The sequence below is a fragment of the Drosophila eugracilis genome, unplaced genomic scaffold (genome assembly GCF_018153835.1).
Source record: "Drosophila eugracilis isolate 14026-0451.02 unplaced genomic scaffold, ASM1815383v1 contig_415, whole genome shotgun sequence".
NCBI classification, from domain to species: domain Eukaryota; kingdom Metazoa; phylum Arthropoda; class Insecta; order Diptera; family Drosophilidae; genus Drosophila; species Drosophila eugracilis.
In genome coordinates, this window is record NW_024573278.1 from 2,333,521 (window position 1) to 2,360,342 (window position 26,822).

A 26,822-nucleotide genomic window follows, 5' to 3' on the forward strand; every position below is an offset into this window, starting at 1 on the left:
AATGGTTTACCATTCGATGTTAAGGACTCAACACTATCTAATTCTAATGGTTTGCCAGTTAACCCTATCAATATGCTTATCTTAGTGATAACAACGGAATCTCTTTTTTAGAATCGCAAACTGTCAATCAGGACAAAAACTGCAGCTTATCAAAAAATGTTGATATTTTGACAGGTAAAAAGTAAAATCACAATCAGCAGGACTAGAAAATAAGTTGATTTTTCAGGTATTATAGATTGTAGATTATTGGATTTTCAACTTGTATTAAAGATACTTATGGTATCTAACCACATTTATAAAAGGGATATACAAAAATTGCTGAAATTAACTCATTGCATTTTATACACCTTTATAACTTCAAAAACTTTTATAAAAACTTTAGACAAAAATAATATAAAAAAACTAGAAAATGCAGAACTATATTTGCATGAAATACTTTTTTGTTGTTGTGGTTCTGGAAAAATAAGACTTTTTTCCAATGAAAACCCATCAAATACTTGATCCATTTGTAGTTTTTCCTTTAACGTTGCGGCTATCAAAGTGAACGGCACCATACTCGATTGCAGTTTTGCGGACAAATGGAGTGGATTTAATATGCCTTTGATACCCTCTGTCGCCTGTGTCGTGTTGCATAGACAACAAAATGGTCTGGAAATAAAAAAAAAAAAAGAAGTGGCAACTGGGCTAGGAATCTCGTGGCAGGAAGTGGAGCTACCGCTGTTGTTGCCGTTGCCCCTTTATTCCTGCGCTGGTTCCTAGGATTTTCCCGCTTTTCCTCGGCTTTTGCGTCCCGCTTTTCCCTTTTCGGTTTCCCTCGCTTTTCCACCACATCTCCCACCACTTTCCCGGGCCGGCTTAGCTGAGACTTTGCGCCCACGCTCCACGTGTTTATGACTTTGAATTGCAACTTCATCCGCCGTGTGGGCCGCCATGGTCCTTACTCCTGTTTTTGCTGTTGTTGCTGTTCCTGCTGCAGTTGTTGCTCCTATTCCTGCTTTTGTTGCTATTGCAGTTGTTGTTGTAACTACCGTGTGCCGTTCGCTGTCGGTTGCAATGATGGCGGCGCATAGCGCGCATTGTGACGCGAAATGGCGTCGAGTTGAATAATCCAACATGGCGTTTTGCCGCCGACGCCAAAAGCTTCACTAGTATTTGTGTTTCAACCATGTATATGTATGCGTTGTGTTGTCTGTTTCCGGCAGCCGGATAAAAAACTTGGCGTTAAAGTGTTAATATTTTGAGTTTTGAGAGCGCCAGAACTGGCAGGACATGCAAATGCTGTACAACAACGTCTGAGAATACATATATATATTTTTGGATGTGATGGAAGTAAAAAGGAGTGGAGGGGATATTGGGGGTCATAAGAGCACCATAGAGCGTCAACTTCGACGCTGTTTCCCCTCGACGCTGACACTTGTTCAATTCAAATAGCACGCCAGTGCCCCGACATTGATGTCCTGGCACGGCATTCCGCCGCTTTTCCGCTTTTCGGGCCTAGCTTCGTCCGGAATGGAATACCATCGCATGGAATGGCATGGAATGGCGTGCCCCGGCGAGCCGCATTTATGTTATCTTTAATTTTTCACAACGAAATTGGCCGTGGGAGTGCAGTTCGAATTGCCAGACAACAAGCATATTTATTTATATTGCCCGACGCCGACTCGACCCCAATGCGAACTGTCATGAAGTTACAGGCCAGATGAAGCACTTCAATTGCCATGAAATGGGAGAAATTTCCTGGGTCCTTCGTGTCCTGTTGGAATGGAAAAAGATCAAGTTGGCGCTGCCTAATGGCCAGCAACATTCAGAGACTTTTGAGAAAATGCTGTCAATTTAATGGCATTTGGTAAGAAAAATAAAGGGAGTTAGAAAAAAACTTTAAGTTTACTTACTTAGGAATCATAGTAGGACCATGTTCAACCTTATAAATGAAATTTACTTTATTTATTATTATTATAGCTTAAATTTGTATAAATTATACAGATTTGAAAGCCTAAAATTAAGATTACATTTAAACTATCAATTTTAAGCCTAAACTTCTGCCCTCGTATCATCACTATCAACCATTTCTGGTAAATTTGGTTTATAACCAACAGATTGCATTTCCATTCATGTGGCTAAAATCAATTCATGGCTTTGTACCAATGTTTGACCATCACCTTAGCCGTTTGATGAGCACAAGGGGCCCACGGCAGAGAGCGGTCACAATTGATGTCTTGGCCAATTAATCAGCCTGGCCAATGCATTTCGTGGTCAGTTTGCTCAAGTACCGCCAATTAGACCGCTATGGTACATGTTCGCTTAGCTGGAAAATGCTAGCCGAATGGAAATGTTCATACCATGAATTCTGTATGAGAAATCATCATTATCATTATCATTATCATTATTACCATCATCATCATATCCAATTAACTAGCGCCTTTTCTTTGTCGGTTTTATCGCTGATTGGCCGGTGTAAATTTCAGTTTTACTTAAAAATTAATTATCAACAGGCTGGGATCGGCTTGTTGATTTTCCAAGCTGGACAGGCAGTCGAAGAGACAGACAGACGGTCATGTCACATTAAGCATACGCAGTGTGTGCGCAGCGCATAACTGCCGGCAAGCCAAGCAATCAAGCGAACTGCCACTAAAGCCCCGCATCCTCCACAAAATCCCTCCCAGGCAGCCGACAAACCAATTCCAGAGTCCGGCCAACCAACTTGCCAGGCTACAAACTGCAGCGCCGGAAAAAAAAAGCAGCGCTCACGAATTGTCAGGCTGGCGTTTAAAACCAGTTCGCATCAATTTAAGCGGACATATGCTTAACTTTACTTGCGGTGATTTTTCAACTTGGCCCGCAGAGTTGCAGTTGCAGGTTGCAGGTAGTTTCACCTCCCTCCTGCCATGCCACAACACAGTAGGAGATGGAGGGGCAGAGCAAAAAAGAAGTCTGTCTGGAGTGCTTTGCACATTGACAGCGTTAATTAACTTTTAATTTAATTTCGCGTAAATGAGTTTTTACTGTCAGCGCGCGTTGCTTTATTTAAGCTGACAAAAAACGAAAAAAAAAAAAGGAAAACTGTTGGAAAAAAAAACGCAATTTGCAATGCAAGAGTTTTTCGAAAGGGGGCAAGCGATGATCGAGCATGCGAGCATGCTTTTAAGCGCGGTTTTCAAATGTGGCTGCGATGTCGTCAGCCAGTGTCAATTTATGCCGCCAAAGTGAAAATCCAAACTGAAAGATTTATGCTGGCGACATACACACACACACACACACTCACACACATATTTTATTTATATTTCTTTTTTTTTTTTTTGCTCGCGCGCTCTCTGGCAAATGTGATTTATACGAAAAATCTCAGCCAGTGTGTGCGTGTGAAATATTTTGCAGCGTTTGAGCTTTTTAAATTCAATTTCCAGTTCAAGAGCAAGAGGGAGAGAGAGAGAGAGAGAGAGAGAGTTGCAGTTTACCGCTGCAGTTGCAGTTGCAGATGCATGGCGAGATTCAGATGCCGATGGCAATGTCGATGTCGATGTGATGTCGAGGCCAGCCGTTGCATAAATAAGCGCTTTAGACCACTGTGCAAAAAGTGTGCGCTGAGGATGGGGGAATGGAGAGCAATTCGAAGTGAAACTGGAAGTTGAGAGTTTCGGCTGCCGCACAGAAGGTGTGTGTTTTATTAATTGCCAGCGCCAATGCCACAGTCGCCGCAGCAGCCGCGGCCAAGAGAAATATGCGAGCAATGCACGCATGCGGTTCCCTCTGGGTTCCACCCTCTTCCCCTGCGGGTTTTTCCTTCTCATCCTCATCCTCCTTCTCCATGTCCTCTACTCATCCTTTTTCAACTCCACCCATTCCGGAGTGGCCAGTCGCACGTTATATCGTTAATGAAAACTGATTCTAGTGTCATTAACGTGCGAGCTCTCCAGACCAATTCGAGTGCAACGCGAGCAGTATCTTTTTGCGTCCTTGGGGCATCACTGCCACCTCGACACCCGAACACCCCGGACACCCTGGACATCTCCTCATCTCCATACCCTGCTTCTCCACTTCATTGCCAGCGGGCATGACGAGTCATTTAAACTGATGCGTCGCCAACTGAGTGAGCAACTGATTGCGTCCTGCCACTCCACAATCCACGGTCTACGGTCTACAGTCTGCTGTCCAAAGTCCCCGGGTTCCCTCTCTCCCCCTTCCCATTCAACAGCCCACCACCCTCCCCTTCGACATTGTCCTTCTCGTTACTGAACCCGCTGACGACTTAATGACAGTCATACAAAATACGACAACGGTGCGAAAATTGCAAGGCTTGCCATCAACGCTGCAACGCTGCTCCCGATGATTACCTTTTAATGCAAATATAAAAAATGAAAGAACAACATAAAGCGATCGGAAGGCAAAGGAGTCGATTCAGGAATGCCCTTAATAACACCTAAGGGTATTAGTTAATGTTTAAGAATTTTGGTGTTTGTTTTAAAAGGCGTAATAGGGATGTGATGGTATTTTAGGGTAAGACCTAATTGGTTAAACATTTTATTTAAAAGTGGTTAGGGAAGTGGAAGAGACTAGCGAAGACACTTCTTTGAATAAATTTTATGATTTCTTATAAGGGTTTTGCTTCTACTTCTTACTGTTCTTTATGTAACATAGAAAATTGCTTAAAAAACAAAAACTTTTAGCTTATTAAATTAAGTATGGATCAAAAATGATAAAAAAACTAAACAAATAGAGTTGTCACGCTGTCTGGTTAACATGTTAAACACAACCTTTAATATTGTTAAACTTTCTGTAATTAGTAAGGTCTATTAGCCTCTCGCACTGCTAGCAAGCCATGGCCAAGAGAACATGAGCAATCAAATCGCCTGTATTTTGAGCATGAATGATTCAATAATTGTTTTGATTCGTACTGTTTGATTTGATTGACAAGTGCAAGCCGCCTGCTTGAGTTGTAAACGCCCACTTTATGAGCAGGGTATAATCAAAAGCGATGTGGCAGGAGCAAAAACAAAGCCAACCGTCCGACAAGCTGACAAAAAAAAAAAAAAAAATAAAAAACAAGCGAAACAGTGCGACCCGAGGGGGAAACGCGGGATTCGTGGAGGAATCCTGAACAGAGCTTCACTGCCATGGCATGGCATGTGTAAATGACGCTTAAAATTGAAAAATTAAATGAGAAATTATTATGTGTGGCAGAGGGAAGCAGAAGGAGTCAAGAAGGAGGGCCAAGCAGGAGTTGCTGGAATCCAGCCAGCCAGGCCATCCTGCCCGGTGGGACATGTGCGTTAATGTGCGAGTGTGAGACGGCGGCGCAGTGTCATTAAATTAATTTGTCAAATATGTATAAAATAATAAATTACCTTTTTGTCAGTTACTCGTTTATTAATTTGTACATGGCAACAACTTTTCGGCGCTCTGCGAAAAAAAGCCAGCAAAAAAATAGCAGACACACACACACACACTGGCAGTGTCCAGAAGTCAACTAGCATAAAAAATTATGATGTGTAAAAAGTAAACACACACGCGGCCAAAAAAAAAATGCCCGGGAAAATGTCAGGGTAGTGGGGAAAGTAGTGGTCAGTGGGAAAAATTGGACAAATTGCCTGGCTGCTCATCGTGTATCGTTTAATAGAAACGACCCAGCCAGCAACCCACCGATATATATATATATATGTTTTTGGGGCATTTTTATTTCACAGCTCTTGCTGGCCAAAAGTTGAATGATTTATGATTTATTCAATGCAACGAGCAAAACGATGCAAACGAAGCGGCTTGTTGGTGACTCTCTTTCACTGTCTGTCTGTTAAATTATTTTTTAATGTGTCTATTAAAAAATACAACAGCTGCATCAACAACTAGATCAACCGTAGGACTGACTATATATGGTAGATTGGTAGCAATGATAGGTTGATAGCCCAGGTATGGTGTAGTAGCTTTTCAGGTCGCGGATTGGGGGGATTTGGCGCTGGCATTAACATGGAACCAATATAAATGGCATGCCAAATTGTAGTGGATGAACAAATTTTGCCGCTTCATATATGCCTCACACACAGAGTGAAAGAGAGAGAGTGTGGGCAATAAAAAACTTGTAGAGCCAAAAAGCCAAATGCGATTTGGTGGGGCATTTGTTTTAAATTACCCTGGCGTGTAAGTGATGAACCGGGTGTGTTTGTAGGTTTTTCGCTACGGCCAGTAGTATAACAGCAAATTGAGCAGTCGGCATATAAAACAACAAACTATACTTTTTTCTTGTGGCTCAGTCCCACCCCCAAAAAAAAGAAGGAAGTGGAGCATTGAACTCGCCCTCGCCGGGGGATTTCCCGAAAATAAAAACCAGAAAGCCAAAAAAAATATATGGCTACATGATGAGCCATAAAACTATTGCAGTTATTTGGAGTAGATTGCACGGGCGGCGATTGTGAGATACTTATGGGATAAGGTAACCGCTCATGGAATAAATATTTCCGTAAGCGGCCCAAACGGCGATTGCAATTCAGGCCAAAGCTCTGCTAATGCCAACTTATCCAGTTCCTATCATAAATACCAGTATGTGCGGACGGCGATTTCCCTTCTTTTGAACTTAAGAACTCTGAAAATAAATGTGAAAACGTGGTGTGACTATTTTTATTTACGTTGTTATTAACTAATAATAAAAGGTTACTAGAATATTACGTTGAAAATCTCCTGGCCACCCGATAGCGATCATCAGAGCACATATCCACTTGGTAATAATTATAAACAATGAAGGAGAAAATTAAATAAATCACTAAAGTCATGGAAATATTAGATAAACATTGATATAAACTAAAGATGGGTTTGGACTTACCCAAAGGTATAATAAGCCAGTGAATGAAAAAGGTTCCTATGCCTGAGAAAATTATGGAAGAGCACACCAGGCAGCGAAAGGCCTTTGGAAAAATTAAGTTTAGTTTAGTTTAGTTGGAAATTTCATAAGAAAAAAATCAAGGGAACCTTTAAAACTCCAATTAATAGCATAAAACCAGATAAAATAAAGTTTCCTCCAGATATGCAGCCCATAACCATGACTGCAATTGGCAAATTTTTCTGATATACAAAGTCCACCACAAGAGCTTAGAATTTTAAAAGAAAATATATGAAAAAAATAAAGAATTAGTCTTGGAATTAGTAAATATTGTTTTTTGATTTAAGTATGTTAAGGGTTTTTGATACCTATTTAAGTACTTATTAAACTCTTTATAGAACTTTATAAGATTTTCCTTAAGATTAACTTACGAATAAAAACAAATCCAAACACTATATTCACTATTGCCCACAAAATGCAAGCTCTGTACTTATTGCAAATGTTGAATTTCTTTAAAACGTAAAACTTTCTGCACATTTTACGCACAAAATAAAATATTTACCAAAAATTTGACAAAACAAGCAAATAAACATTTTGAATTTGAAGTCAAAGTTATCCAAGTGCAACTCAGCTTGTAATTCGATTTGTTTAGTTTTAAATTAATATAACCAAAAAGAGATTTTGGTAGCATTTTCTTATTATCTTAAACGTAAAGAAAATCAAAATCTAAAAAACACAAGTCAACTGCTACATTGTAATAAATTAACATACAAAAAGGGAACTAAACTGAGACATTTTGATACATTTCATCGTTGTCAACGAGTATATGGACAATGGTAAAAGTAAGCAAATAATGTCAATCAATTACAGCATTAAACTTTCCCCATTTTACCCATTTTAGTTAGCCGTTGAGGCGTGGAAAGTGAACACAGCAGTGTTGCCCCATCCCCCTGTTCAAACAGCAGAAAACCCTTCCATTTCGTCCACCTGTTAACTAATCAAATAACTGAAGCGACACGAAAATACCGAAATGTGGTCATGTCAATGGTTTTTGGCCGTCGGCGGTGACAGTGTCCAAAATCCAATGCAAACAAAAGTGCAAATGAGTTCGAGAGTGCGACGCTAAAATGTTTGCCCAAGCCAAAATGTTAATGGTAATGACAGCTCCGAGAATTCGTTAACGAACTACGGGGCACGTATACAGTAGATGACAGTATCTATAGTTTCGTCTAACGGCGGTATACCCATTCCATTCCCTGATCTCTGGGACACAGATGAGCCCTCTGTCTATTACAATTTCCATCAGTGTGCATCAGCGCACCCAAAGGCCAACAAATGCCATTAAAAATTGCCACGTGAAATGTTTTCAAAAGCCATCATCCAGTGAGTGAGATGGAGTCTCCTGGTTATGGTGACATCTCCCTATCCTTCTTCTTTTCGGTCAACTAAATTAAAATATTTACGGGTAGAGATCTGCATGTATCCCAATTATACGCGACCCAAAATATGATAGTTAGATGGCCAGACCAACAAACCAAAAACCAAACTAAAACCGCACCAAGAAGACAACCCAGCTAAATCCCATAATTAAGCTTGTATGCATGTCCTTCCTAGTCCTAGTCGTTTCTAGTCGTCCTTTTTGCGTGCATGTGATGTATTAATTTAGAGAAAACCACCGGTGCCGCCCCATTCCACCCCCCACTCAACCGCCCTGGTGAAAAACAACAACAACTACCACATGGTCGACAATGGCAACCGGCAACCGGCAACGGCCACAATTACACCTACAGGAAGGCAGAGAGTACAGGACAATGGCAGGATTCCGGGGTTTTTGAGTGGGTTTTTCGGTTACTCCACGGGTAGCAGCAACAGCAAAACTATTTCACAGCTAAAAATGCTGTTATGCGTTTATATTAACACGGATGTGCTCCCACTCACACACACACACATACACTCCAGGATACCCGGATACATGGACACCCCCGAAATCCTGACACCCACTATATATTTCTGTAGTAAAGTCCTGGAGCACCACCAGGACACGTAGAAAGGTAGCCAGCATACATTAGCAGGCACGTAGGATGCAAACTAACTGTGCCATTGGACCAGAAATAGTATCAGCGATACGAATCATATGCGGCAGCGCCAAAAACGCAGACCCAGACCAGACCATGTCCTCAACGCTCTGCGAATCCTCATTCCAACCCAACCAGGATACTCCCCATTTATCCCATATATATATAGCCACCCGATCCAGCGATGCGACTTGGCAGCACACAGGCATGTAGAAAGGCAACAGCGGGGGCTGTCCAAATAGAAAATGAAAATGAAAATCCCTTGATATGAACAGATATAACAATGGAAAAACCTCAAAAAAAATTGCTGAAAAAAAATGCTTTTCAGTAAATATTTCAAAATTATAGATTCATTTGCCAAACCATTCTATGCGGTAAAACACAATGCAGTATTTTCTTTTGTTTCTAATAAACCAAAAACTGAAAACCTGATATGCTGGTATCATCAGAAAGGAAAATCAAATGGAAGAAAAAAAAAAAACATTTCAATCAATTTTCTGTCATTATGCAGAAACATGGTTTTCGGTTTCTACTGCAAAGTAGATATTAAATTTCTAGGTTACTTTTTTTTCCATTTATGAATTGAAAAAAAGGTCTTATAATAAGTCCAAAATATCTTATAAAAGTCCCATAATTCTATGCTAATCTCTTATTAATTTGTATTTTTATTTTATTTTACTAATTTTCTGTTTAAATACAAAGTACTGTCTTCTATTTTTAAACCAATTTACAATTTATTTGCATTTTCTTTCACATAAAATTTATGTGAGTTTACGGTTTACAAGCTTGCATTTTCATATTACAAATTTGAACAGGATAAATAATCATTAATTCGTGTATTTATAAAACAAAAAAACATTTGTTGTGGTTTTTTCTCTTTTCAATTTATGCGAGTTTGAGAATCATTTAATGTTAGTTCATTGTGCAAACAGTCGGGTTATTAAATATAAAATGTAATAATAAAAAATATATTAAATTAAAACAAATTGGTTGTGTTTTGCAAAAAAATAGAACTCTTTGTGGATTAGTTTTTTAAAATTAATATCCTTTATCTTTTGTAGTTTTGATTTTTGATAATTAGTAATCTCCCCAAACTCCTAAAACACCCCTCGCAATGAGCAAGTTTCGTCACACGCTAAACAGTTGGGAAGTATTACAAGGACTGGGTTGGGTGACGCGTGGATCGGAGATTGTGGAATGAGTGTATTCGGGAGTTGGGAGTCAGGATTCCGGATTGGGGATTGGGGACATGGGTATGAATACTATAGAGAGGGTCTGGCTGAAGCCGTAGGTGGAGATGTATCCTTTGTGCCAGCATGGAGGAGCGTTGGCAAAAGTTAGTTACGAGTGCGAACAATGATATTACGTAAAATATTTTGAAACTGCTGCCGTTGTCGACCTGCTCTCAGTTTCGCTGTTTTCTGCTTGTATGTGTATGTGTGGGCGATACGTGGGCGTAAAGTGGCAAAAACGGTGTGGGAAGCTAGTGAGGGGGGCGTGGCCATGTGGGAGTTTCTGCGGCCATGTGGCATATGACAGCAAAACGCTGCTGACTCCGGCTCCACCTTTGCCGTAATTGTCTCGCACATGACCCCTTTAGTCGGCGGATGGCACCCTTTTTCGGGAGCCCGTTGGAAGGACAATGAGTGGGTCTGAGTGCAATAACCACAATTTCAGATTGAGATGGAGCCCATCCTCCTCCGGCTCATCCACATCCTCATCAGCCAACAAACCTTCCCCTTGATTTTGCTGCTAGCCTAAGCGTAAGCTCATTACGTTTTGGCTTTGTTTTGGACTAATTAAATTTGAATGACTATTTTCACTTAAAAACTTTTTGCCCCAGTGGTTGGGTTTTCCTTTCCACCTCCAGCTCCTCCCACTCCTCTTCCTTCATTTTTGCTTTTGTTTTCTTGTTTTTTTTTCTGGTTGCTTATATTTTTGTTTTTGTTATGTTTGGCGGTGGCACCAGGTTTTGTTCAAATGTTGCTGGGGTTTTGCTGTTTGGCTGTTCGGCTGTTTGGCTGTTTGGCCGTTTTGGCTGAAACTCTTGAGTGAGCCATAAACAATGTGGCTGCCAGACCGGGCTAAAAACCCCAAAAACGCACCCACCACAACACCCCTTCCAGTTAAATGCCAAAGTGTCGCACGGGTGTCACACAAAATATTAGAAATGATACTTAACCACAGAATTGCAGAGCTTTCGCTTTTTGAATCAAGTGGGTGGGTGGGTGGATTTAGATGTGGGTGTTTGGGGAGTTAATTGTTTGCGGGCCAAACGTTTTCGCCCTCTTTTGGCATCCCAAAATGCCAAACTGTGAAATTAGCAGCAGTGCCAAATGGCAACCGGAAACGTGCCGCAAGCCGGATATAAGCAACACTGGCTGCACCAAAATCAAGGGGATGATTTCCCAACCAATTCTATTCCAAGGGAGTTGACACAAGCCAACAATAAGCTGAAAACTCTGACACAGGCGAAAAAAAGAGGAGCAGAAAACAAATGAGAGAGAGAGAAAAGGAGAAAAACTCGCTTTTCAATTAAAATCAAAATTGTTCGGTCGGCTGACCTCAAATACATTTTCCATGATTTTATTAGCAAACCAATAGATGAATACACGTATTTAAAACTTAATGCAATCTCATTCACATTTGCTTTCTGCCTTTTCATTTTGCGGCCATAAATAGCCCGTGGGATAAAGGATATTAATGGATTTTGTGTTTCAGCCAGCCAATAATATATATATACATACATACACTCTCGTACACATGTATATATGTTTTAAATGCCAACCGAAATGAAAATAAAAGGAAATTAATAATAAGGAATAAAGCCGCCGACAAACGATGCATAAATAAATAATACCTACAAACGTGCGTCTCCGGAATCCCGGAAAACTCTGAACTCATGGTCTCATAGACTGATGGACTACTGGACAACATCGACTGCTTACGGCAAGGGCGTGGCGGTAAAATCAATAACAACAACAAAACATTGTTCGTCTCTGACCAGGAAACCAAAAAAGAACTACAACTACAAAGGGCCACTTGATTGTGGTGCACAAAAATTTAATTGTGCTCAATTGAAATGAAATCAAATGAAAATTTGCGTGCAATTGTGTTTGCTGTTGCTGTTCCAGTTACTGCTGTTCGGGGCCTTAATATCAATATCTAGAATTAGCCAAAGTGTTGGCTACAGAAATTACAGTTTATATAGGCCAAAAAGTGCTCCCAAAGGGCAAACTTTTGGTTGGATTTGGAAAAGGTAATAAAATTTAGTAAACCTCTTAACTTGTATATCATCTTTTAAATCTCAAATTGCATTTCTTTAAGGAGATCAATTCGTTATATAGTTTAAAGTCCAAATATATTTAATTAATCAGATATTTTCTACCAATTTAAGCTAAAAAGTTGAATTTTTTTTAACTGCGAAAACAGAAGAATTCTTTGATATTTTAAACATTTTACGAGTGGAACCCTTATTTATTAGTTTTTTCTCCAAAACAAAGTTTTCTCTTTGATTTCATATTAAAAAAAACGTCTAAAATTTTCAAAATAATAAAAAACTAACATCCTGCCCTTCATAGACCTAAATAATCTTTTCTTCATTCAAAATATGCTCTACGAAATTTCCCCGATTTTCCCCAATATTTTTTAGATGAACACTTCTATCTTTCAACGAGGCCATCCCAATCGTTTGCAATGAATTTGTGGTTTTCCCTGCCCCACGCATTAAGTTCAACCTTTGGCTGTTCAACCAATTTAATATCCGTCATTCTTTGCCCCTTTAAAAATCGAGAGCACGTGTACCAATGTCGGCTGTGTTTTTTTTTTTTCGTACAGGATCGCCCGCAGTGCTCTGGGCATATCTACATCCCCATACCCATACACCCGGACATCCCCTCAACAACCAACTCGTTACCAAAAAGCTAAACCGTGCAAAATCAAATAAAAAGCTATGGTAATTGGCTGTCGGTTGTAAAATTTTACAATCATTTTCCAGCATCCAGGCGTTGCGTAGCTCTAGAGCCCGTTTTTGTGGTTAAACTAGGGAAAGTTTGTTTTTGACAAACTAAAGCAAATGTAAATGTGTGTGTGCGTAAAAATATACATATAATGCGGCACGTAAATGCGCATTAACAGGCATTGCAGGCACAAGGACCTCACACCATCTGACTATATGGACAGACGATGCCAATATCAATATCCGTGGGTCTGATTAAAATGAAATATGAACATTAACCGCATTTGTTTAAATATACATCGAAACCGCACACACTGCGTGCAAACACAAAACTCACACCAATAGAACCATGGGTGTGCAAAGGCTTAACTAGGGGACTGCGGCTATTTGGTTGCGCTGAGATAATAGACAAACACACAAAACTGCGGACAAGAACATTTAATAATGAAATTGAATTTACAATTATTTTTGTTTTGTTTGCTAAAGCGCATACACGCACACACACATAGACGTGCTCAAACAATGCCTGCTTTCATATATATATATATATATATATATAATACGTATCTGAGAGTATGTGGGCGGAATAAATATTTGATTTGCATTTAAAGCTGCATACATCAAAGCAACTTCCCCCGTCAGCGTCGGTTTATGGTTAAAATTTAATTAAAATCCCTTTGTTTGCCATGCTGCGGTGACCAATTACATAATAATTAATGCTAGATTAATGCTGCCAACTCCTAGCCGAGAACAATGCAATCAATCTTCATGGCTGACGCCGCGAAATAAAGTAATCCAATGCTCAATTAACGCAGACAGTAAAATCTTAAGTAATTGCAATAAAACAGACTACCCTTGAGTACATATTTTATAAAGTCCCTTATTTTATCTTTTTTTTTTGTATTTTTGGGCGCAACCTGGAAATGTCGGTGGGAAAAAAAGAAGCGAGGAAAAGATGCCATAAAATCAACGCCAAGGCAGCGACAGGATGACGACGAGGTAAGTCAGCCAGGACTTTCTGGCTGAAGAGTCAAAGCGAGTAGCAAACATCCCCCATTTCTTTTTTGGCCACCTCCATCGTCAGTTGGCCAAAATGAAGAGCTTTCACATGTCTGGCACATAAAAATGGAGCGTTGTTAAACGCACCGCTGGGAAAACGCGAAAACCAGAAGAAGACGGAGCGAGGCGACTGACTCCCCCGCCGGAAACCGGAAGAAAACGGTGGCGCAAATGTCGCGGCCCAACTTGCTGGTGTCAGTATCTAAAAAAAAAAAAAAAAAAAAAACAACAACAAGAGCATCAGAGGCATCAAAAATTGCTTATGTTTTCATAAAATGAAGCGCAAACAATTTTTTGACTGAAAAGCATAATAAAAACAAAAATCCAACAACATTGCTGCTAAGCAAAATTTCCCACTCCTCCTCCTACGCATTTTCTTTGAGAGGCTGTAATCTGATTTTATTATAATTTTGATTTTGCTTTCTTTTCATAAATTTTATAACAAAAACCCAGGAAAGGCCGTATGCAAAAAAAACAACACACACACACACACATACAGAAATAAAGCGAATGAATGTGGGATAAAAAAAAAGATATATATATATATACTCCTATAAGAATCAACAAGGAGAATTGAGCCCAAATAAAAACAAAGCATGCGCGTGCCTCCCAACAACCACGAGCAATAATCATAATAGCAACAACACTGCGGTCGCCGACTGAGGTTAACTAAGGTTAGGAGGGGTGTTTTAGGTGGGTGGGTGGCAGTGTGGGGCCGTTGAAGGTGAAAGCCAGTGGTTTGGGGGGCGTGAAGGCTTTGTCTGCCTGATTCCTGTTATTCCTAAATTTTTGGCGGCTGCCAAGCAGGCGTAAAATAATAAACGCGAAATAAAGTGGAAGCCCACAGAACAGGAACACACTCACACATTCACAATTGCTCACACACACCCTAACATGTGCTAAGTGTACACTGGGGAAAACATGTTTTCTATAAACTCATTAACAAACCAAACAACCAAACAAAATCAAAAACAAGTTGGAAGCTCGTTTTGAAATTGAGTTTAAAAAGATGAAAAGGAAGTTCCAAACTTTTGAAAACTAAAAAAAAGGAAACATTTAAAAAAACACTTTAGAAAATTAAAAATTAAATTTAAAATAAATTACATAATTTTAAAAATAACGTACAAGAAAATACAAAAAAGGAAGCAGTGTTATATTATTAATAAACATTTTTTTAGGTTTTTCAAGTCCCAACATTAAATTTTTTATCCATCACTAATTAAGCCCTCTTATTTCTTAAATTATTACATCTTTATCAAATTATAAAAAATGGTTTCTTTTAGTGTTTATATGTGTGCGGCTTACTAAGCCAAGGATACACATGGAGCCAAGATGGCGACAAGGTCCTTTGGCAACGGGCAAACTGGGAACCGAGAACTGGCAACTGTGTCTTTGGCCTGCCCAACGAAGCGCTTACACTGATTTTCGCTTTCAGTCAATTTTAAAGACAACTTGAAGCCGCATAACCAACCAACACCATCAGCAGCCGAGTGGGAGCAGCAGCAGCAGCAGCACAGCCCATTTCCCTTCTGCTACATTTTTAATGAGATTAAAATAGGCTCACACAGTGCCAACAACACGGAAACAACAACCAACTTTCACACACAAACACACAGTTACTCACTTCCTTCCTTTTTGTTTTTTTTTTTGGGAGATGTGAAGGTGTTTTTGTACTTTATGGCAATTTGGGGACTTGTACAGGATTTTTTTGTTTTTTGTTTTTTGGAAAACTCATGTTTTAAAGAGTTGGCTAAAAGGTTTAAGAGATTTTTGGAGCTTTCGGTCATGCGGCTTGATGGGCGCGGCGACCTTATCCTCCGGCCACCTACGAAACAGCCTCTTCATGTCCTCCTACCGGCGGCCACTCATTAATCTACAACGCATTAATTTCTCCGCCGCGAAATCCAATCTAAATTACATAAATCAACAAGCCGTAACGAAGGCTGCTGCTGTGTGGGTGGAGCCCTCGAAATGTCCTTCGTCCTCATTTCACTCTGCCCCCATCCCCGTAATTGGGTCACTTGTATGCGAAAAAGCAGCGAACTGTTGCATGCAAAGTACATGCGACATCAAGGAGGCCAAAATGGGGGGCGGCAATGTGGGGGGAGGGGGACTTATTCCCAGGCAAAATTGCGATGCAATCTAACAGCTACTTTGTCAAGCAGCAGCAACAGCAGCAGCAGCAGCTGCATCAACAGCAGGAGGATTGCAACTACTACATTTCGATTGGGAGCTTCGATTGCAGTTAGGCTGCCAGCCATCCCAGCCATCCCAGCCATCCGAGCCCCGCCAGATTTGTGTGGCCTAATTAATTAATTGAAATTCATGAATTGCACATGCGACTGGCGCTTGAAGAATGGCAGACGTCGCAGCACTCAGCCGGGCGTTTAATTCGGCCTGACAACGATCCCATAGCCGATGCTGCATATTAATTGCAATCAAAGCTCAATGGGCAACGTTTAAAACTAAAAGGAATCGAAGTGGGAATGGGTTTGGAAAAACGGGGTTATACGAAGGGGAGAAAAAAGCCGCAACGAAAGCCGCTTAGGCACTCGGGCGTGTTTTAATTTATTAATGGGAATTCATTGAGCTGCGTTTTTGCCCCCAAAAACTCAAACCCAATTCCAATCCCCGATTTCGTTTCCAATTCCAATATCCAATCTCCCTCCCAATCCCGATTACTACTACTCTATGGGTATACAAATCCAAGGCGGTCGTTTGACCTACTGCCGCCGCTCACCTGCGGCTTTATCTGAGCGACGCGTAATTTTGATTATTAAGTGCCACTTAATTTAGTGGGCGTGTGCACTGGGGGACTAGTCGACTATCTATCTATCTACCAATTCCCAAGCCGCTAAAACCAAAAACATTTCGATTCGAAATATTGAAATTGAAATTGTCAACGTGCGGAGACAACGGCGGGCTTTACCTTAAACCAATCGAACTGGTTAGCAATCGAAGTGGATTGATATCTGGATCTGGTTTTTCTTGGTCCCCACCCCAGAAACCCATTTGGCGGTCATTTGGGAAAAGCCTGGTAGCCGTCCTAACCATTGATTAAGAAATTCATGATATATTTGTGTCAGATAAGACCAGCGAAAGGTTTCCATTTTCGATTTAGTGCGAGTGGGCAAGAAAAAAGAGTAAGTCCATCAAATATTTACATATTCCACACATGCCGAATGCCGGTTAAACGTGGGCAGGATCCAGCCATATAAATCAGTTTGGGGGGGAACAAAAATTACGTTGAATTGGATATTCAGACTGGCTGGCTAAAAAACAAAAAACTAAAGGAAAAATCAAAAATTAATTTACCCCACCCCTGCTAAGTTTCCAATGGCAAAAACTTTCCGCCAGCAAATTACTCAACTCGACTCAAGTTGCGGTTCTCGAGTGCATAATTAAGAGAGTTTAGTTGGTTGTTTTTGGCTCTTAAAGTTATGGTATATATTCTTTCAAATAAGCTACATTTATTTAATTAGAATATCTGCTAAAGGAAATACTAATTTAAACTAGAACTTGGTTCGCTTTCTAGGCTAAGATTTATATAAACCCAAGCCTTAGATAAACTTTATGACAGCTGGCCAATTTTCAGCAAAGCTTACATAAGCCCACTAAAGGAGTTAACGAAGAGGAATAGGGCTATCAAATGTTGTCCTAGTCAGTCGGTAATGTTTTCAAAATATTATGGATCGTCTCAATTATTCCCTTAACTCGACAAACATTTGAATTTTCATGAAATTTTCGAACAAAGTTTTCTCTTTCATCGCTAACAGCGCGAATATCGTAAGTTTTGGTAGATAAATTTAAGAGAACGCCAAGTTTAAGAGCATGCGCTTTCGAGTTCGAAAGCACACGAAGCAGAGTGGCTTTGATTTCAAGGGAATACTAGGTTGTTCGTTTTTGGTGGGACCTGAGATACAGATACGTATATATATATATATATATATTTGGAGTATGTGTCGGCATGTGCGAAAATCGCGGATGTAGGCCAATGGGTAGACGACGACGAGAACGACAGCGACGACAAATACACGAGCAACACAAGAGCGCGGCATAGTATGCCACACAAATGCTGAATAGTTGCGGAAGGTTATGAATTTCCGTGAGAAATTACTACAAGTAATATGTGAGTGTTATATGGGCATGCATGTGGGTTGAGGATATAGTGTTGGTTTGGGTTGTGTAGTCCCCTAGGGCTATGGCCATACAGCATATATATATATATAAAGATATATATGTATGGTTTGGTAGGATTCGCTCGTGTGTGGCCACGTGAGGCGTTATTCGCCAGTGAGTGTGCTCATGTGTGCAGGCCGATAACAATGTTGCACTTGCTAATGCATTAATTTTAATGCACTTTCGGCTAGGAACGAAACTAGCTTTCTGCTCACTTAATTACTTGAATGCACCGCAAACTCACCAAGTCATGGGGTTATCCATCTTGCTTCCGATATGCCTTATCCCTTAAATGAATGGGATAATGCTCTATATATATACATATATATATAAAAGTAAAAGGATAATGCTCATGCAGCCAGCTCTCGTCATTATCGCTTTTCGCAAAACGCTTTTGTCTTGAAAACTATGGGTGAGTTTGGAAAATCAAGGGGGGTGGGAAACGAGGCGAACCGGATCCCGAGGCAATGGCTAAAGAATCCTTTGCTCCTTTTGCCGCCTGACACTTTTGTGACATTGTGCAAATGAATAATTGTGCTTTTCTTTGCTTTGCTGGCGACCACAACAACTGCACATCCGTTCCACATCGCTCGCTCAATGTCCCATCATCATCATCGTCGTCATTATCATTGTCATCATCGCGTTCATTGTCATCGCAGCAGTTGGCTAAGAGCACGTTGCTCATTCGCCGAATGGGCTATCGGCCAATGCCTTCATCATGATCATCCTGTTCATCACCATCATCAGAGGGCCAGAGAATGTCCTGTTTCCTAGGCCAGCCAGCTCGGCCATCGCCGTCCAACCGCAACAAAACAAGCAGCTAAACAGTCGCTTAGCCCAGCCAGCCAGCCAGCCAGCCAACCAGCCAGCCTGACTACTGACCCCTTTTCAATGGACATCCGTTGGATTTGGCCCTGTCTCCACGCCGGCACTTGGCAAAAAAGCAATGCCCTCAAATCGTGTGGAAAACCAAAAGACTTGCCAATTTTTATTTACAATTCAAGTTATAACCAATGAAACATGCATGAAGTTATTGTTAACTGTTTTTGTTATTGCACAGTTCGCGGTACTGTAAACATTGCTGTTAATAAATAAGAAATATTAATAAACTACTAAAAAGTTGGTTTGCTTTCTAGCAATCAATCAATAATACTTAAGGTAAAATAGTTTTAAATCTCTCTTCCCTTCTCCTTGCCAATAATAAAGCTTAATAAATATTTTATAAATATTAAAACATGTTAAAATCTTCCTTAACTTTATTATTGGCTAATGCTAGTTCTTAACTAAAATGAACTAATTGAACGTGTTGAAAATCTCAAAGAAAATTAAGTATCACTAACAGAAATTTATTAACTTTTAAGGATAATTTTCAATGTCTATTAGCTTGTAATATAAATGAGCATTAAGAATGAAGTTTATGTTATTACTAGGTTAAATTTCTTTGTTTCTGGTTAAAAAAAAACTTAAATAGATTTTATTATATAAACTTAATCTTAAACTTAAATCTCGAATTTTTCTCTCAGTGCACTATCGCCACTTGGCGTCCAAGTCGCCACTGTTTGCCATTCATTTTGTTTCTGTTTGCGCTTTGATTGACGGAGAGCTGTGAGCTGGTGTGCTGTTGAGCTGGCGAGATGGGACGCTGCTTGCGCTGCATGTCCTTGCGCTTGTCCTTTCGGAAAACCAATGCCATTGCGCTGCCCCAGCATTATTAATGATTTTTCCAAAGTTTTCGCTACATTTTATGCTACATCTTCTGGCCCGTTGGGCTCTCCTCTTTCAGTGCTTTTCTGGCGATGGTGATGGTGTTGCTGTTGTTAGTGCTTCTGTTTCCCAGTTGTTGTTGTTCGCAATGTTGTTGTTGCTGGCATATTGTTGATTGTTCTTTTATCTCGTCTCCGTCAATTCGTTGCGTTATATTGCTGTGTTCCATTTGACTTTGGGTTTTGAATTTCCGCCAGATCCCATGGGTTCATTTCCCGCCAGCTTCACTAGCTCCATCAGCTCCATCTGCCCGATTTTGCAGCTTCTGTTTCTGTTTCAGTTTCTGATTCTGTTCTGTTTTCTGGCATTGGTGTTTGGCCAACGTATTACGCTTATTTGCCCGGTTTCGGTTTCGGTTTCCTCCGGACAACAACAACAACAATAATAAAAACAACGACAACAACGCTCTTTGCATCCTTGCTGTTTGCAACTTCCGTTTCCGGCTTTTTTGTCCGGCATTTCGACCCGTCCGTCCGCCATTTCCTCCTAGATAAATACTTGTCAATCAGTTATTAATTGCTTTTCAAATTTATTGAATTTGCGGTTGCTTGCAATTTGGCTTTGCTTTCTTCTCCATCGTTTTTCCTCTCTGTGTGGCCCTACATGATTGGCAGAAAATGTTGCCATCGCTTCGTATATTTTTTTTATTTTTGTATTTTCAGCTTACTGCATTTGGGTGGATGTCAGGCCAAGGTTCATTAAGCAACATTTTTCAGCAATTTGCAATGAAACCGAGTCAATTCGATGGCATTCAACAAATTTAGCATTGAAGACAACATTTGCAACAAAAGCCTGGACAAAAGGATGAAACGTAATGGAAATGGAATGGCACACAAGCCAATTCAAGTATCTAAATGCACAAAGTTAAGAGATATTGGGACAATAATTGATTGAGACTATGGGACAACATAATTGATCATTCCAAACTGGAAATGGAATGCCCAAAAGGATTTGTCTAAGCCACACCAAATTGATGGGGAAGAAAAGAGTTTTTAATATGTTCTCAGTATATAAATTTAGAAAATTTCTACAGCTTACAAGAGCTTATATGTACTCCTTTAATTACTTAATTTTATGATGAAAATATTATAAAATATTTATAAAAACCAAAAAAGTCTAATTTTGGCATACAAATACTATTATTATTTTCTAACTAAATAAAGTAGTAATTTCTTTCATATTAAATCACTTTTTTGCTTCTCCGAGTTGAAAATCAGAAAATTGTTGATCATTTTTTTTTAAGAAAAACCACCTCCACCTTTCAGAAATCAGTTAGTTTGCAATTTCCCCGACATCTAGCTCACATTCACTGCACTCATTTGGCATGTATGTAAATATGTAAAGCAATTTGCCACTCTGGCAGCCATTTGTTGTTGGCTGCCTTTCATTTCGCAGGCTTTTGCCGTTTTGATGGCGCTCGTTAATTGCATTTTCCTTGGCCAGGTGATAGACAAGCCGCGAAGTGAAGTGACTGCAACTCCGGTTCCCCGAGTTTTTCCGAGACCCGATCCTGATGTGATGTGAGATGCGATGCAATGCGATGTGAAATGCAATGCGATGCGATGCGATGCGGTGAGGACAAGGACAAGACATTCGGATGTGTCAGTTGCGACAGTTGGAACAAAGCGATATTTAACCAAGGTGACAGGTGGAAAAGAGGGGGTTAGTGGGTAGTGTGGATAGTGGGGTTAGAGGGGGTAGAGGCACAACCGGAACAGTGCGCGTGAAAGGTATGTGGCCGCAGAACAACAAACAGTGCAGTGGCAACAACGAAATGCAATTAGCAAATAGATGTGGCCATGCATTTGCCTCCTTCTCTGTCGCTTCTCTCTCAAAGTCTCTTCCTCTCTCTGTGTGTGTGTTTCATTAAATCCACTGCAATGTTTAATAAAATGCGCACAAAATAGTTTTTAGAAACAAGTCTGCCATGGCAGTTGGAACAATATGTTCCACATTTTATGCTCTGAAGTGGTCTGCAATAGAAACAACAGCAGCAACATCGGCAGCACATATGCATGCAATGGACTCTGCGCCTCACTAACTTCAATTGCTATGGCAGAAGGCATATATGGAAAGCCACAACTTTCCCATAGTCACCCCCTTCTATATAGATATATATATATATATATAGTCCATGGTTTGTCTTACTTTTGTTTCGCCTTTTATGGCAGCTAAAACGCAGGCAAGCATATGCAGATGGCCTCGTTGCTGCAGTTGGTGTATGTATGTAGTTGCTGTTCGCGCATCTGCAACATCTTGTTGAGCTGTCAAAATATGCTTGTTAACAACATTTGTTGCACCGCAGCAACAACATGGCAACAGCGGCTAGCTGCAGGCCCCCAACAGCAACAATGCAAACACACACAGAGAGAGCGAGAGAGCCAAGTCTAAACTCTAAACACTAAAGACTAAAGACTAAAGCTAAAGGCGAGTGGTGCAGCTGCTTTGGCCTAAACATGTTTACTGAAGCTGAGATGCTACCCATTTAATTTCTGACAGCTAGAAATTTTTAGTTTTAAAAGCGACAAAAATAATCATGAAAATTGCCGTTTTTCCAGGCTTTATCTCCGGGATAAACTTTCCATAAATAGCCAAAATGGGGGCGGTATAGAAGAGAAGAGAGTCTGTTTGTGTGTTGTTATATATGCAACATAGTTTGGAGTTGGGGCTCTGCAGACGCCTTGGGCGTGCGTTTGTCTAATAGATCAGCATCAGCGGGCAACAGAAGGCTAGCTGCAGCTCAAATGTGTTTTCAGGCCATTTATCATCTGCTGCCTGCCCGCTGTCTGCAATTTCAGCGGCGTTCATGTTGCAGCAGCAGCTACAATGGCAACAGCAACATCAGCTAAAAACTAAGCTGCAGCCTCCAGACTCGGCTTGAAATTCGAGCAGCGTACGCGCACAAGGTGTCTACTTTTCAACGCCCCAGCCAGTTGAGTCCAGACTAACAGACTACCAGACCTCCAGACCAAAAACCAAGCCCACCACTTGCAACTCCTTTGCAGAACAACCAGAACAACCACTAACCGGCTGCTGCTCATGCCTCTGCTCTGCTCTGCTCTGGTCAGCTCTGGAGTCTGCCTCATTTACACTGAAATTATTCAGCATAAATCATCTTAATGTTGCGTGATTTTTAGACGGCCTTTTAGCGTCTCCCGAATGTCACTTAAAATCTGGCACATTAAAGCCAGCACACGAAAACAGGAGGCAGAAGGCCGAGGGCTGTTTCAACACCAGATACGAGCATAAATCAAAATTAAATAACAGGAAAATAAACTCACCGCTCGCTGCTGCCAGGGCTTTGTGTAATGGAAACCCTTGTTTGTTATTAACCAAAAAAAAAAAAAAGGGGGAAAATTTAAACATTGAACAAGCAAAAGTTCATCTACGACAACATAAAATCCAACACTATGGCAAATATTAAAATGAAGATGGTTAAAGTAAGTCTGTGTGTTTGTTTTTACAGGGCAAATGAAGAGTTTCAGGTGTCCAGAGAAGGCGAAGAGAGAGAATCTTCTTGACAGAATTGGAATTGGAATAAATGTTGTATATATATTCCAAGTATTTATTCCTTTTGACCAGCCAACAGCAACTCTAGGTGTTGCAAGTTCAAATTTATTTATGCTTTTAATAGGGCTCTTGGTAAATATACTTCAACAGAAATCTTAAAAAAAAAAAAAGAAGGAAAACCAAACTGATGGAGTTGAAATTCCCTTTTGATTTTCATCAGCTGTCCCAGAGGAATTTTTGCAAGTCTCCGAGCGCTTTAGATTTTGGCAGTTCTGAGCTTTAAATAAAATACAAACAAAACACGCAGAGGGAAGAAAACTCAAGAAAAGCTGTCAAGATTGAGGCTAAACTTTTTTTTATTTTTTATTATGTCTCAGCATCTGTTGCCTGGCGAGACTGGAGAAAACTCGCACTTAATACATAATTCGTGTACACATTATAATTACAGGCGATGGCTGCGTCGTCTCTCTCAGTCCCGGCCATAACATTTTGGTTATGGGCCCAAACAAAAAGCTACCAACTGATTTACCAGATCAAAGCCCACATGCACACATGACGACGGCACTTTGAAGTTGATTTACTTCAACTTGGAGTTGGCGTTCGCTGGAATCACATCTTTGAGTTCGCAGCACAAATGATACTTTGTTGATTTTTTGTTGTTCACGTTGTCGTTTTTGTTGTTGTTGTTGTTGTCAAGGGGGCAGATATATTCACCCATATAAGCATATAGGAGAAAAAAAAGAAACAAAGAATACGAAATTTCATTAGAATCAGAGCCACATTCGAGGGTTATTATTGTTCTTGCCAGACAGTTTTATTGGGCATTTGCAACTTACGCCTTGGTTTTTGGGCTTGCAGCGTGCCCTCTGCAGGAATCGCATTATCACTGGGGGCATGTGCTCCTTGTACATCGCATAGTGCCGCAGGACGAGGCGGCAGGAACTGAAGTGCACACAACGCCCTTCAGTCTTCTCCGGCGTCTGGCAGCTGGACCCTACTTCAGAAAGAGAAAAGGTCAGGCAGGCACAAGGAGAAAATGTTACAAAATTTTGCAAAATGTTATTCATATTGTGTTGTTATATATAAAAGATATATCAACAGGAAATTATAATTTTTTTTAGCAATTTATCGACTTTAATTCCTTATTTATTTATTTATTTTGAGGGCCTTAACTGTTATTGCTCCTAGCCGAATGTTAGCTCTTAGTTTTAACTAATTTCTAGCCTTAGATAAATAAATAAATAAATTCCTTATTTGGTTATAAAAGATTTGCTCACAAATTTCATGAATTCTTTTATACAAACTTGAAGAAGCACCGAGATTGGAATCTCGATTGGAATTCCGCCAAAAGGCATGTAAGCTTAGGAAGTTGTTCTCTTAGTTGACATTAATTATTAGTAATATAAAAACATATATCTTCTTACTTAAACACCATTTAAAAATATTATTATTAATCAACTTTTAAAAGTTTAACCCATGTCAACTTAATTTATAAACTCAAAATACCAAAAATTCTCGCATAAATTCCACCATTCCAATGCCAATCACAGACTGCCACATCTTAAAGGAGTAAGATTCACAACAATTGCTCTTGCAACATCACAGAGACATCTTGTTTTTTCATGTGTGGACGGATATATATCCATAATCAATGGCTTACGTGTGTGGCCGAATGCCGATGGCAGCAGGGGCAGGAGCACAGCCAGAGCCAGGATGACGAAACCGAACGGAATCAATCGAGATGTGCGCCGCATTGTGAATTTACAATTTCGGAAGCAGTTGTTACGCCGCAGACTTTTCCGGAAAAGATGACGATGCACGGGTATAGTAGATGGTATAGGGTATGGTATATGGTTATATATTAAAGTCGCGTTAAAGTCTTAAGAGCTTTAAGCGCCGAAAACCCACTCCAAGATTTGAGAGTGGAATCCAGACTGAGTCTTGAACTCGGAATCGAGAGTCTGGGTTTGCTGTTCTGGCAGCAGATTGTTGCTCAAGTAAACAGCTTGGGCTTGGGCAACTTTTGATAAGCGATTCGGGAAATTGGGTGGTAAAGAGGGGGGTTGGGCTTGGGACAGTGGTATGTTCAAATGGAGGGCGCTCTTATCGACGGCGTGCAAAACAAGAGGCCAAAAAATATGTACATAATATGTAAACAAAGCACACAGATACTCATACCCAATGGGGCAGCATCTATGGCATCCATAAACACATGTTTGAGGCGGCGCGTACCAGTTTGAACTTATGCCGGGCGCCTGCCGGGTTAAACGTTAACGTTAGCTAACAAAAGCAAATGGAAATTTATTATACATATACATGTAGATATATATGTTTATATATATATATATTGCAAAGTTCGAAATGAATTCTAGCAGCTGTGGGCTCGCAGCGAAAACCCCACAGTCACCGTCTTCATTCATCTTTTCAGCTGGAAAACCACCAATATACGAGTATATATACACAGGAAGAAATTATGAGGGCATGCAGATAGATAATCTACGAGAAAGAGATTAACTAACAGTTACTAAATAGTTTTATTAAGAGAACAATAAGGTTTAGTCATATATGGTTATGTTTCAAGGCAAATACAAGCTGATTCTTTCTTGAGAAGTATAAATACTTTTCCTATGCACTCTACTCTGTTAATAAAGACTTTTCCCCAGTGTACTTATGTCAAAATAGCCATATTCAACCGTGATTGATGGAACACAAGACAAGACAGGTAAGCCAGCAGCTTGTAAGCTGCTTACCTGCGAGCGTTTCACCCCTGTTCTGGGAGCACAATGCACACTCCTAATTAAGTATCCTCGGGGCGAAGCTATTGTTCAATAAATACCAATTTATGCCTTCACTTTGTGTTTTGGCCTGGCTTATATTGGTTGTGCTCCGTGCCCCTGCTATTGGCCTTTCTGCCATTTTGGCCAAAATCACAGTCGAATTCAATTTTATTCAGCCCATCGTCTCACTGGTATATACATGTATACTCATACACATGTGCATGTGTAGTTCGCCAGCGCCTGCCTGCCCGCCGTCCTGCCAAAAGAGAAGATTTTAATAAAAATGTAAATTTTTTTTTAGTTGCCTTAGGGGTTCTTGGCGCTGGGAAAAAGCCAATAAAAAAGTATTGCTCGTTATGAACTTGGCGGCAGTTTTTGTAGCTGATACCCGCAGAATCCTCATTCCATTCCAACGCAATCCTGCCAACTTGGCCAACACACACACATACACAGACGGTGCACGCAACTTCCATCGAAAGTATCATTTCGGCCAGGTTAAAGTTTTTGGCTGCCTCCGAATGTCATGCCAATTGGCCCTTTCGGCTCTCCCATCGCGTGCGTTCCAAGGAGATTGCGGCTTTATCGAATTATAATTGCGGCCATAAAGAAAAGTTTTTATTTCGTTTGAATTTTAAGTATTCTCAATTCTCTCTGTTGGCTTTTTGCATCCCTTCTGAGAAACTGAGACAACCACCAGT

General features: G+C 40.3%; 3 protein-coding genes across 4 annotated transcripts; all 3 read right to left on the reverse strand.

The window, feature by feature from the left end:
- Nucleotides 1-262: 262 nt before the first annotated feature.
- LOC108116842 (probable WRKY transcription factor 21) lies at nucleotides 263-2,093 on the reverse strand. Its single transcript, XM_017228898.2, is given in 5 exon segments — nucleotides 263-946; nucleotides 949-1,258; nucleotides 1,260-1,305; nucleotides 1,340-1,445; nucleotides 1,448-2,093. Coding segments are annotated over 5 exon segments (732 nt in total). The 5' UTR covers nucleotides 1,527-2,093; the 3' UTR covers nucleotides 263-755.
- Nucleotides 2,094-6,589: 4,496 nt separating this feature from the next.
- Nucleotides 6,590-8,543, reverse strand: LOC108116820. The gene is made up of 4 exons (XM_017228870.2): nucleotides 7,234-8,543; nucleotides 6,952-7,070; nucleotides 6,806-6,887; nucleotides 6,590-6,745 (listed from the first exon to the last, which is right to left on the reverse strand). Exons 1-4 carry the CDS (start codon nucleotides 7,337-7,339, stop codon nucleotides 6,648-6,650), a joined length of 405 nt encoding a protein of 134 aa, XP_017084359.2. The 5' UTR covers nucleotides 7,340-8,543; the 3' UTR covers nucleotides 6,590-6,647.
- A 14,881-nt stretch (nucleotides 8,544-23,424) lies between these two features.
- LOC108116836 lies at nucleotides 23,425-25,351 on the reverse strand. Of its 2 annotated transcripts, none has more exons than XM_017228889.2 (3): nucleotides 25,008-25,351; nucleotides 24,184-24,341; nucleotides 23,425-23,987 (listed from the first exon to the last, which is right to left on the reverse strand). In XM_017228889.2, the coding sequence occupies exons 1-3, from the start codon at nucleotides 25,099-25,101 to the stop codon at nucleotides 23,925-23,927; spliced, it is 315 nt and encodes a 104-aa protein (XP_017084378.1). In that variant the 5' UTR covers nucleotides 25,102-25,351; the 3' UTR covers nucleotides 23,425-23,924. The 2 variants fall into 2 exon arrangements, with proteins under 2 accessions (XP_017084378.1, XP_017084377.1); XM_017228888.2 differs by having other exon boundaries at nucleotides 23,437-23,987; nucleotides 24,184-24,344; nucleotides 25,008-25,336.
- Nucleotides 25,352-26,822: the final 1,471 nt, after the last annotated feature.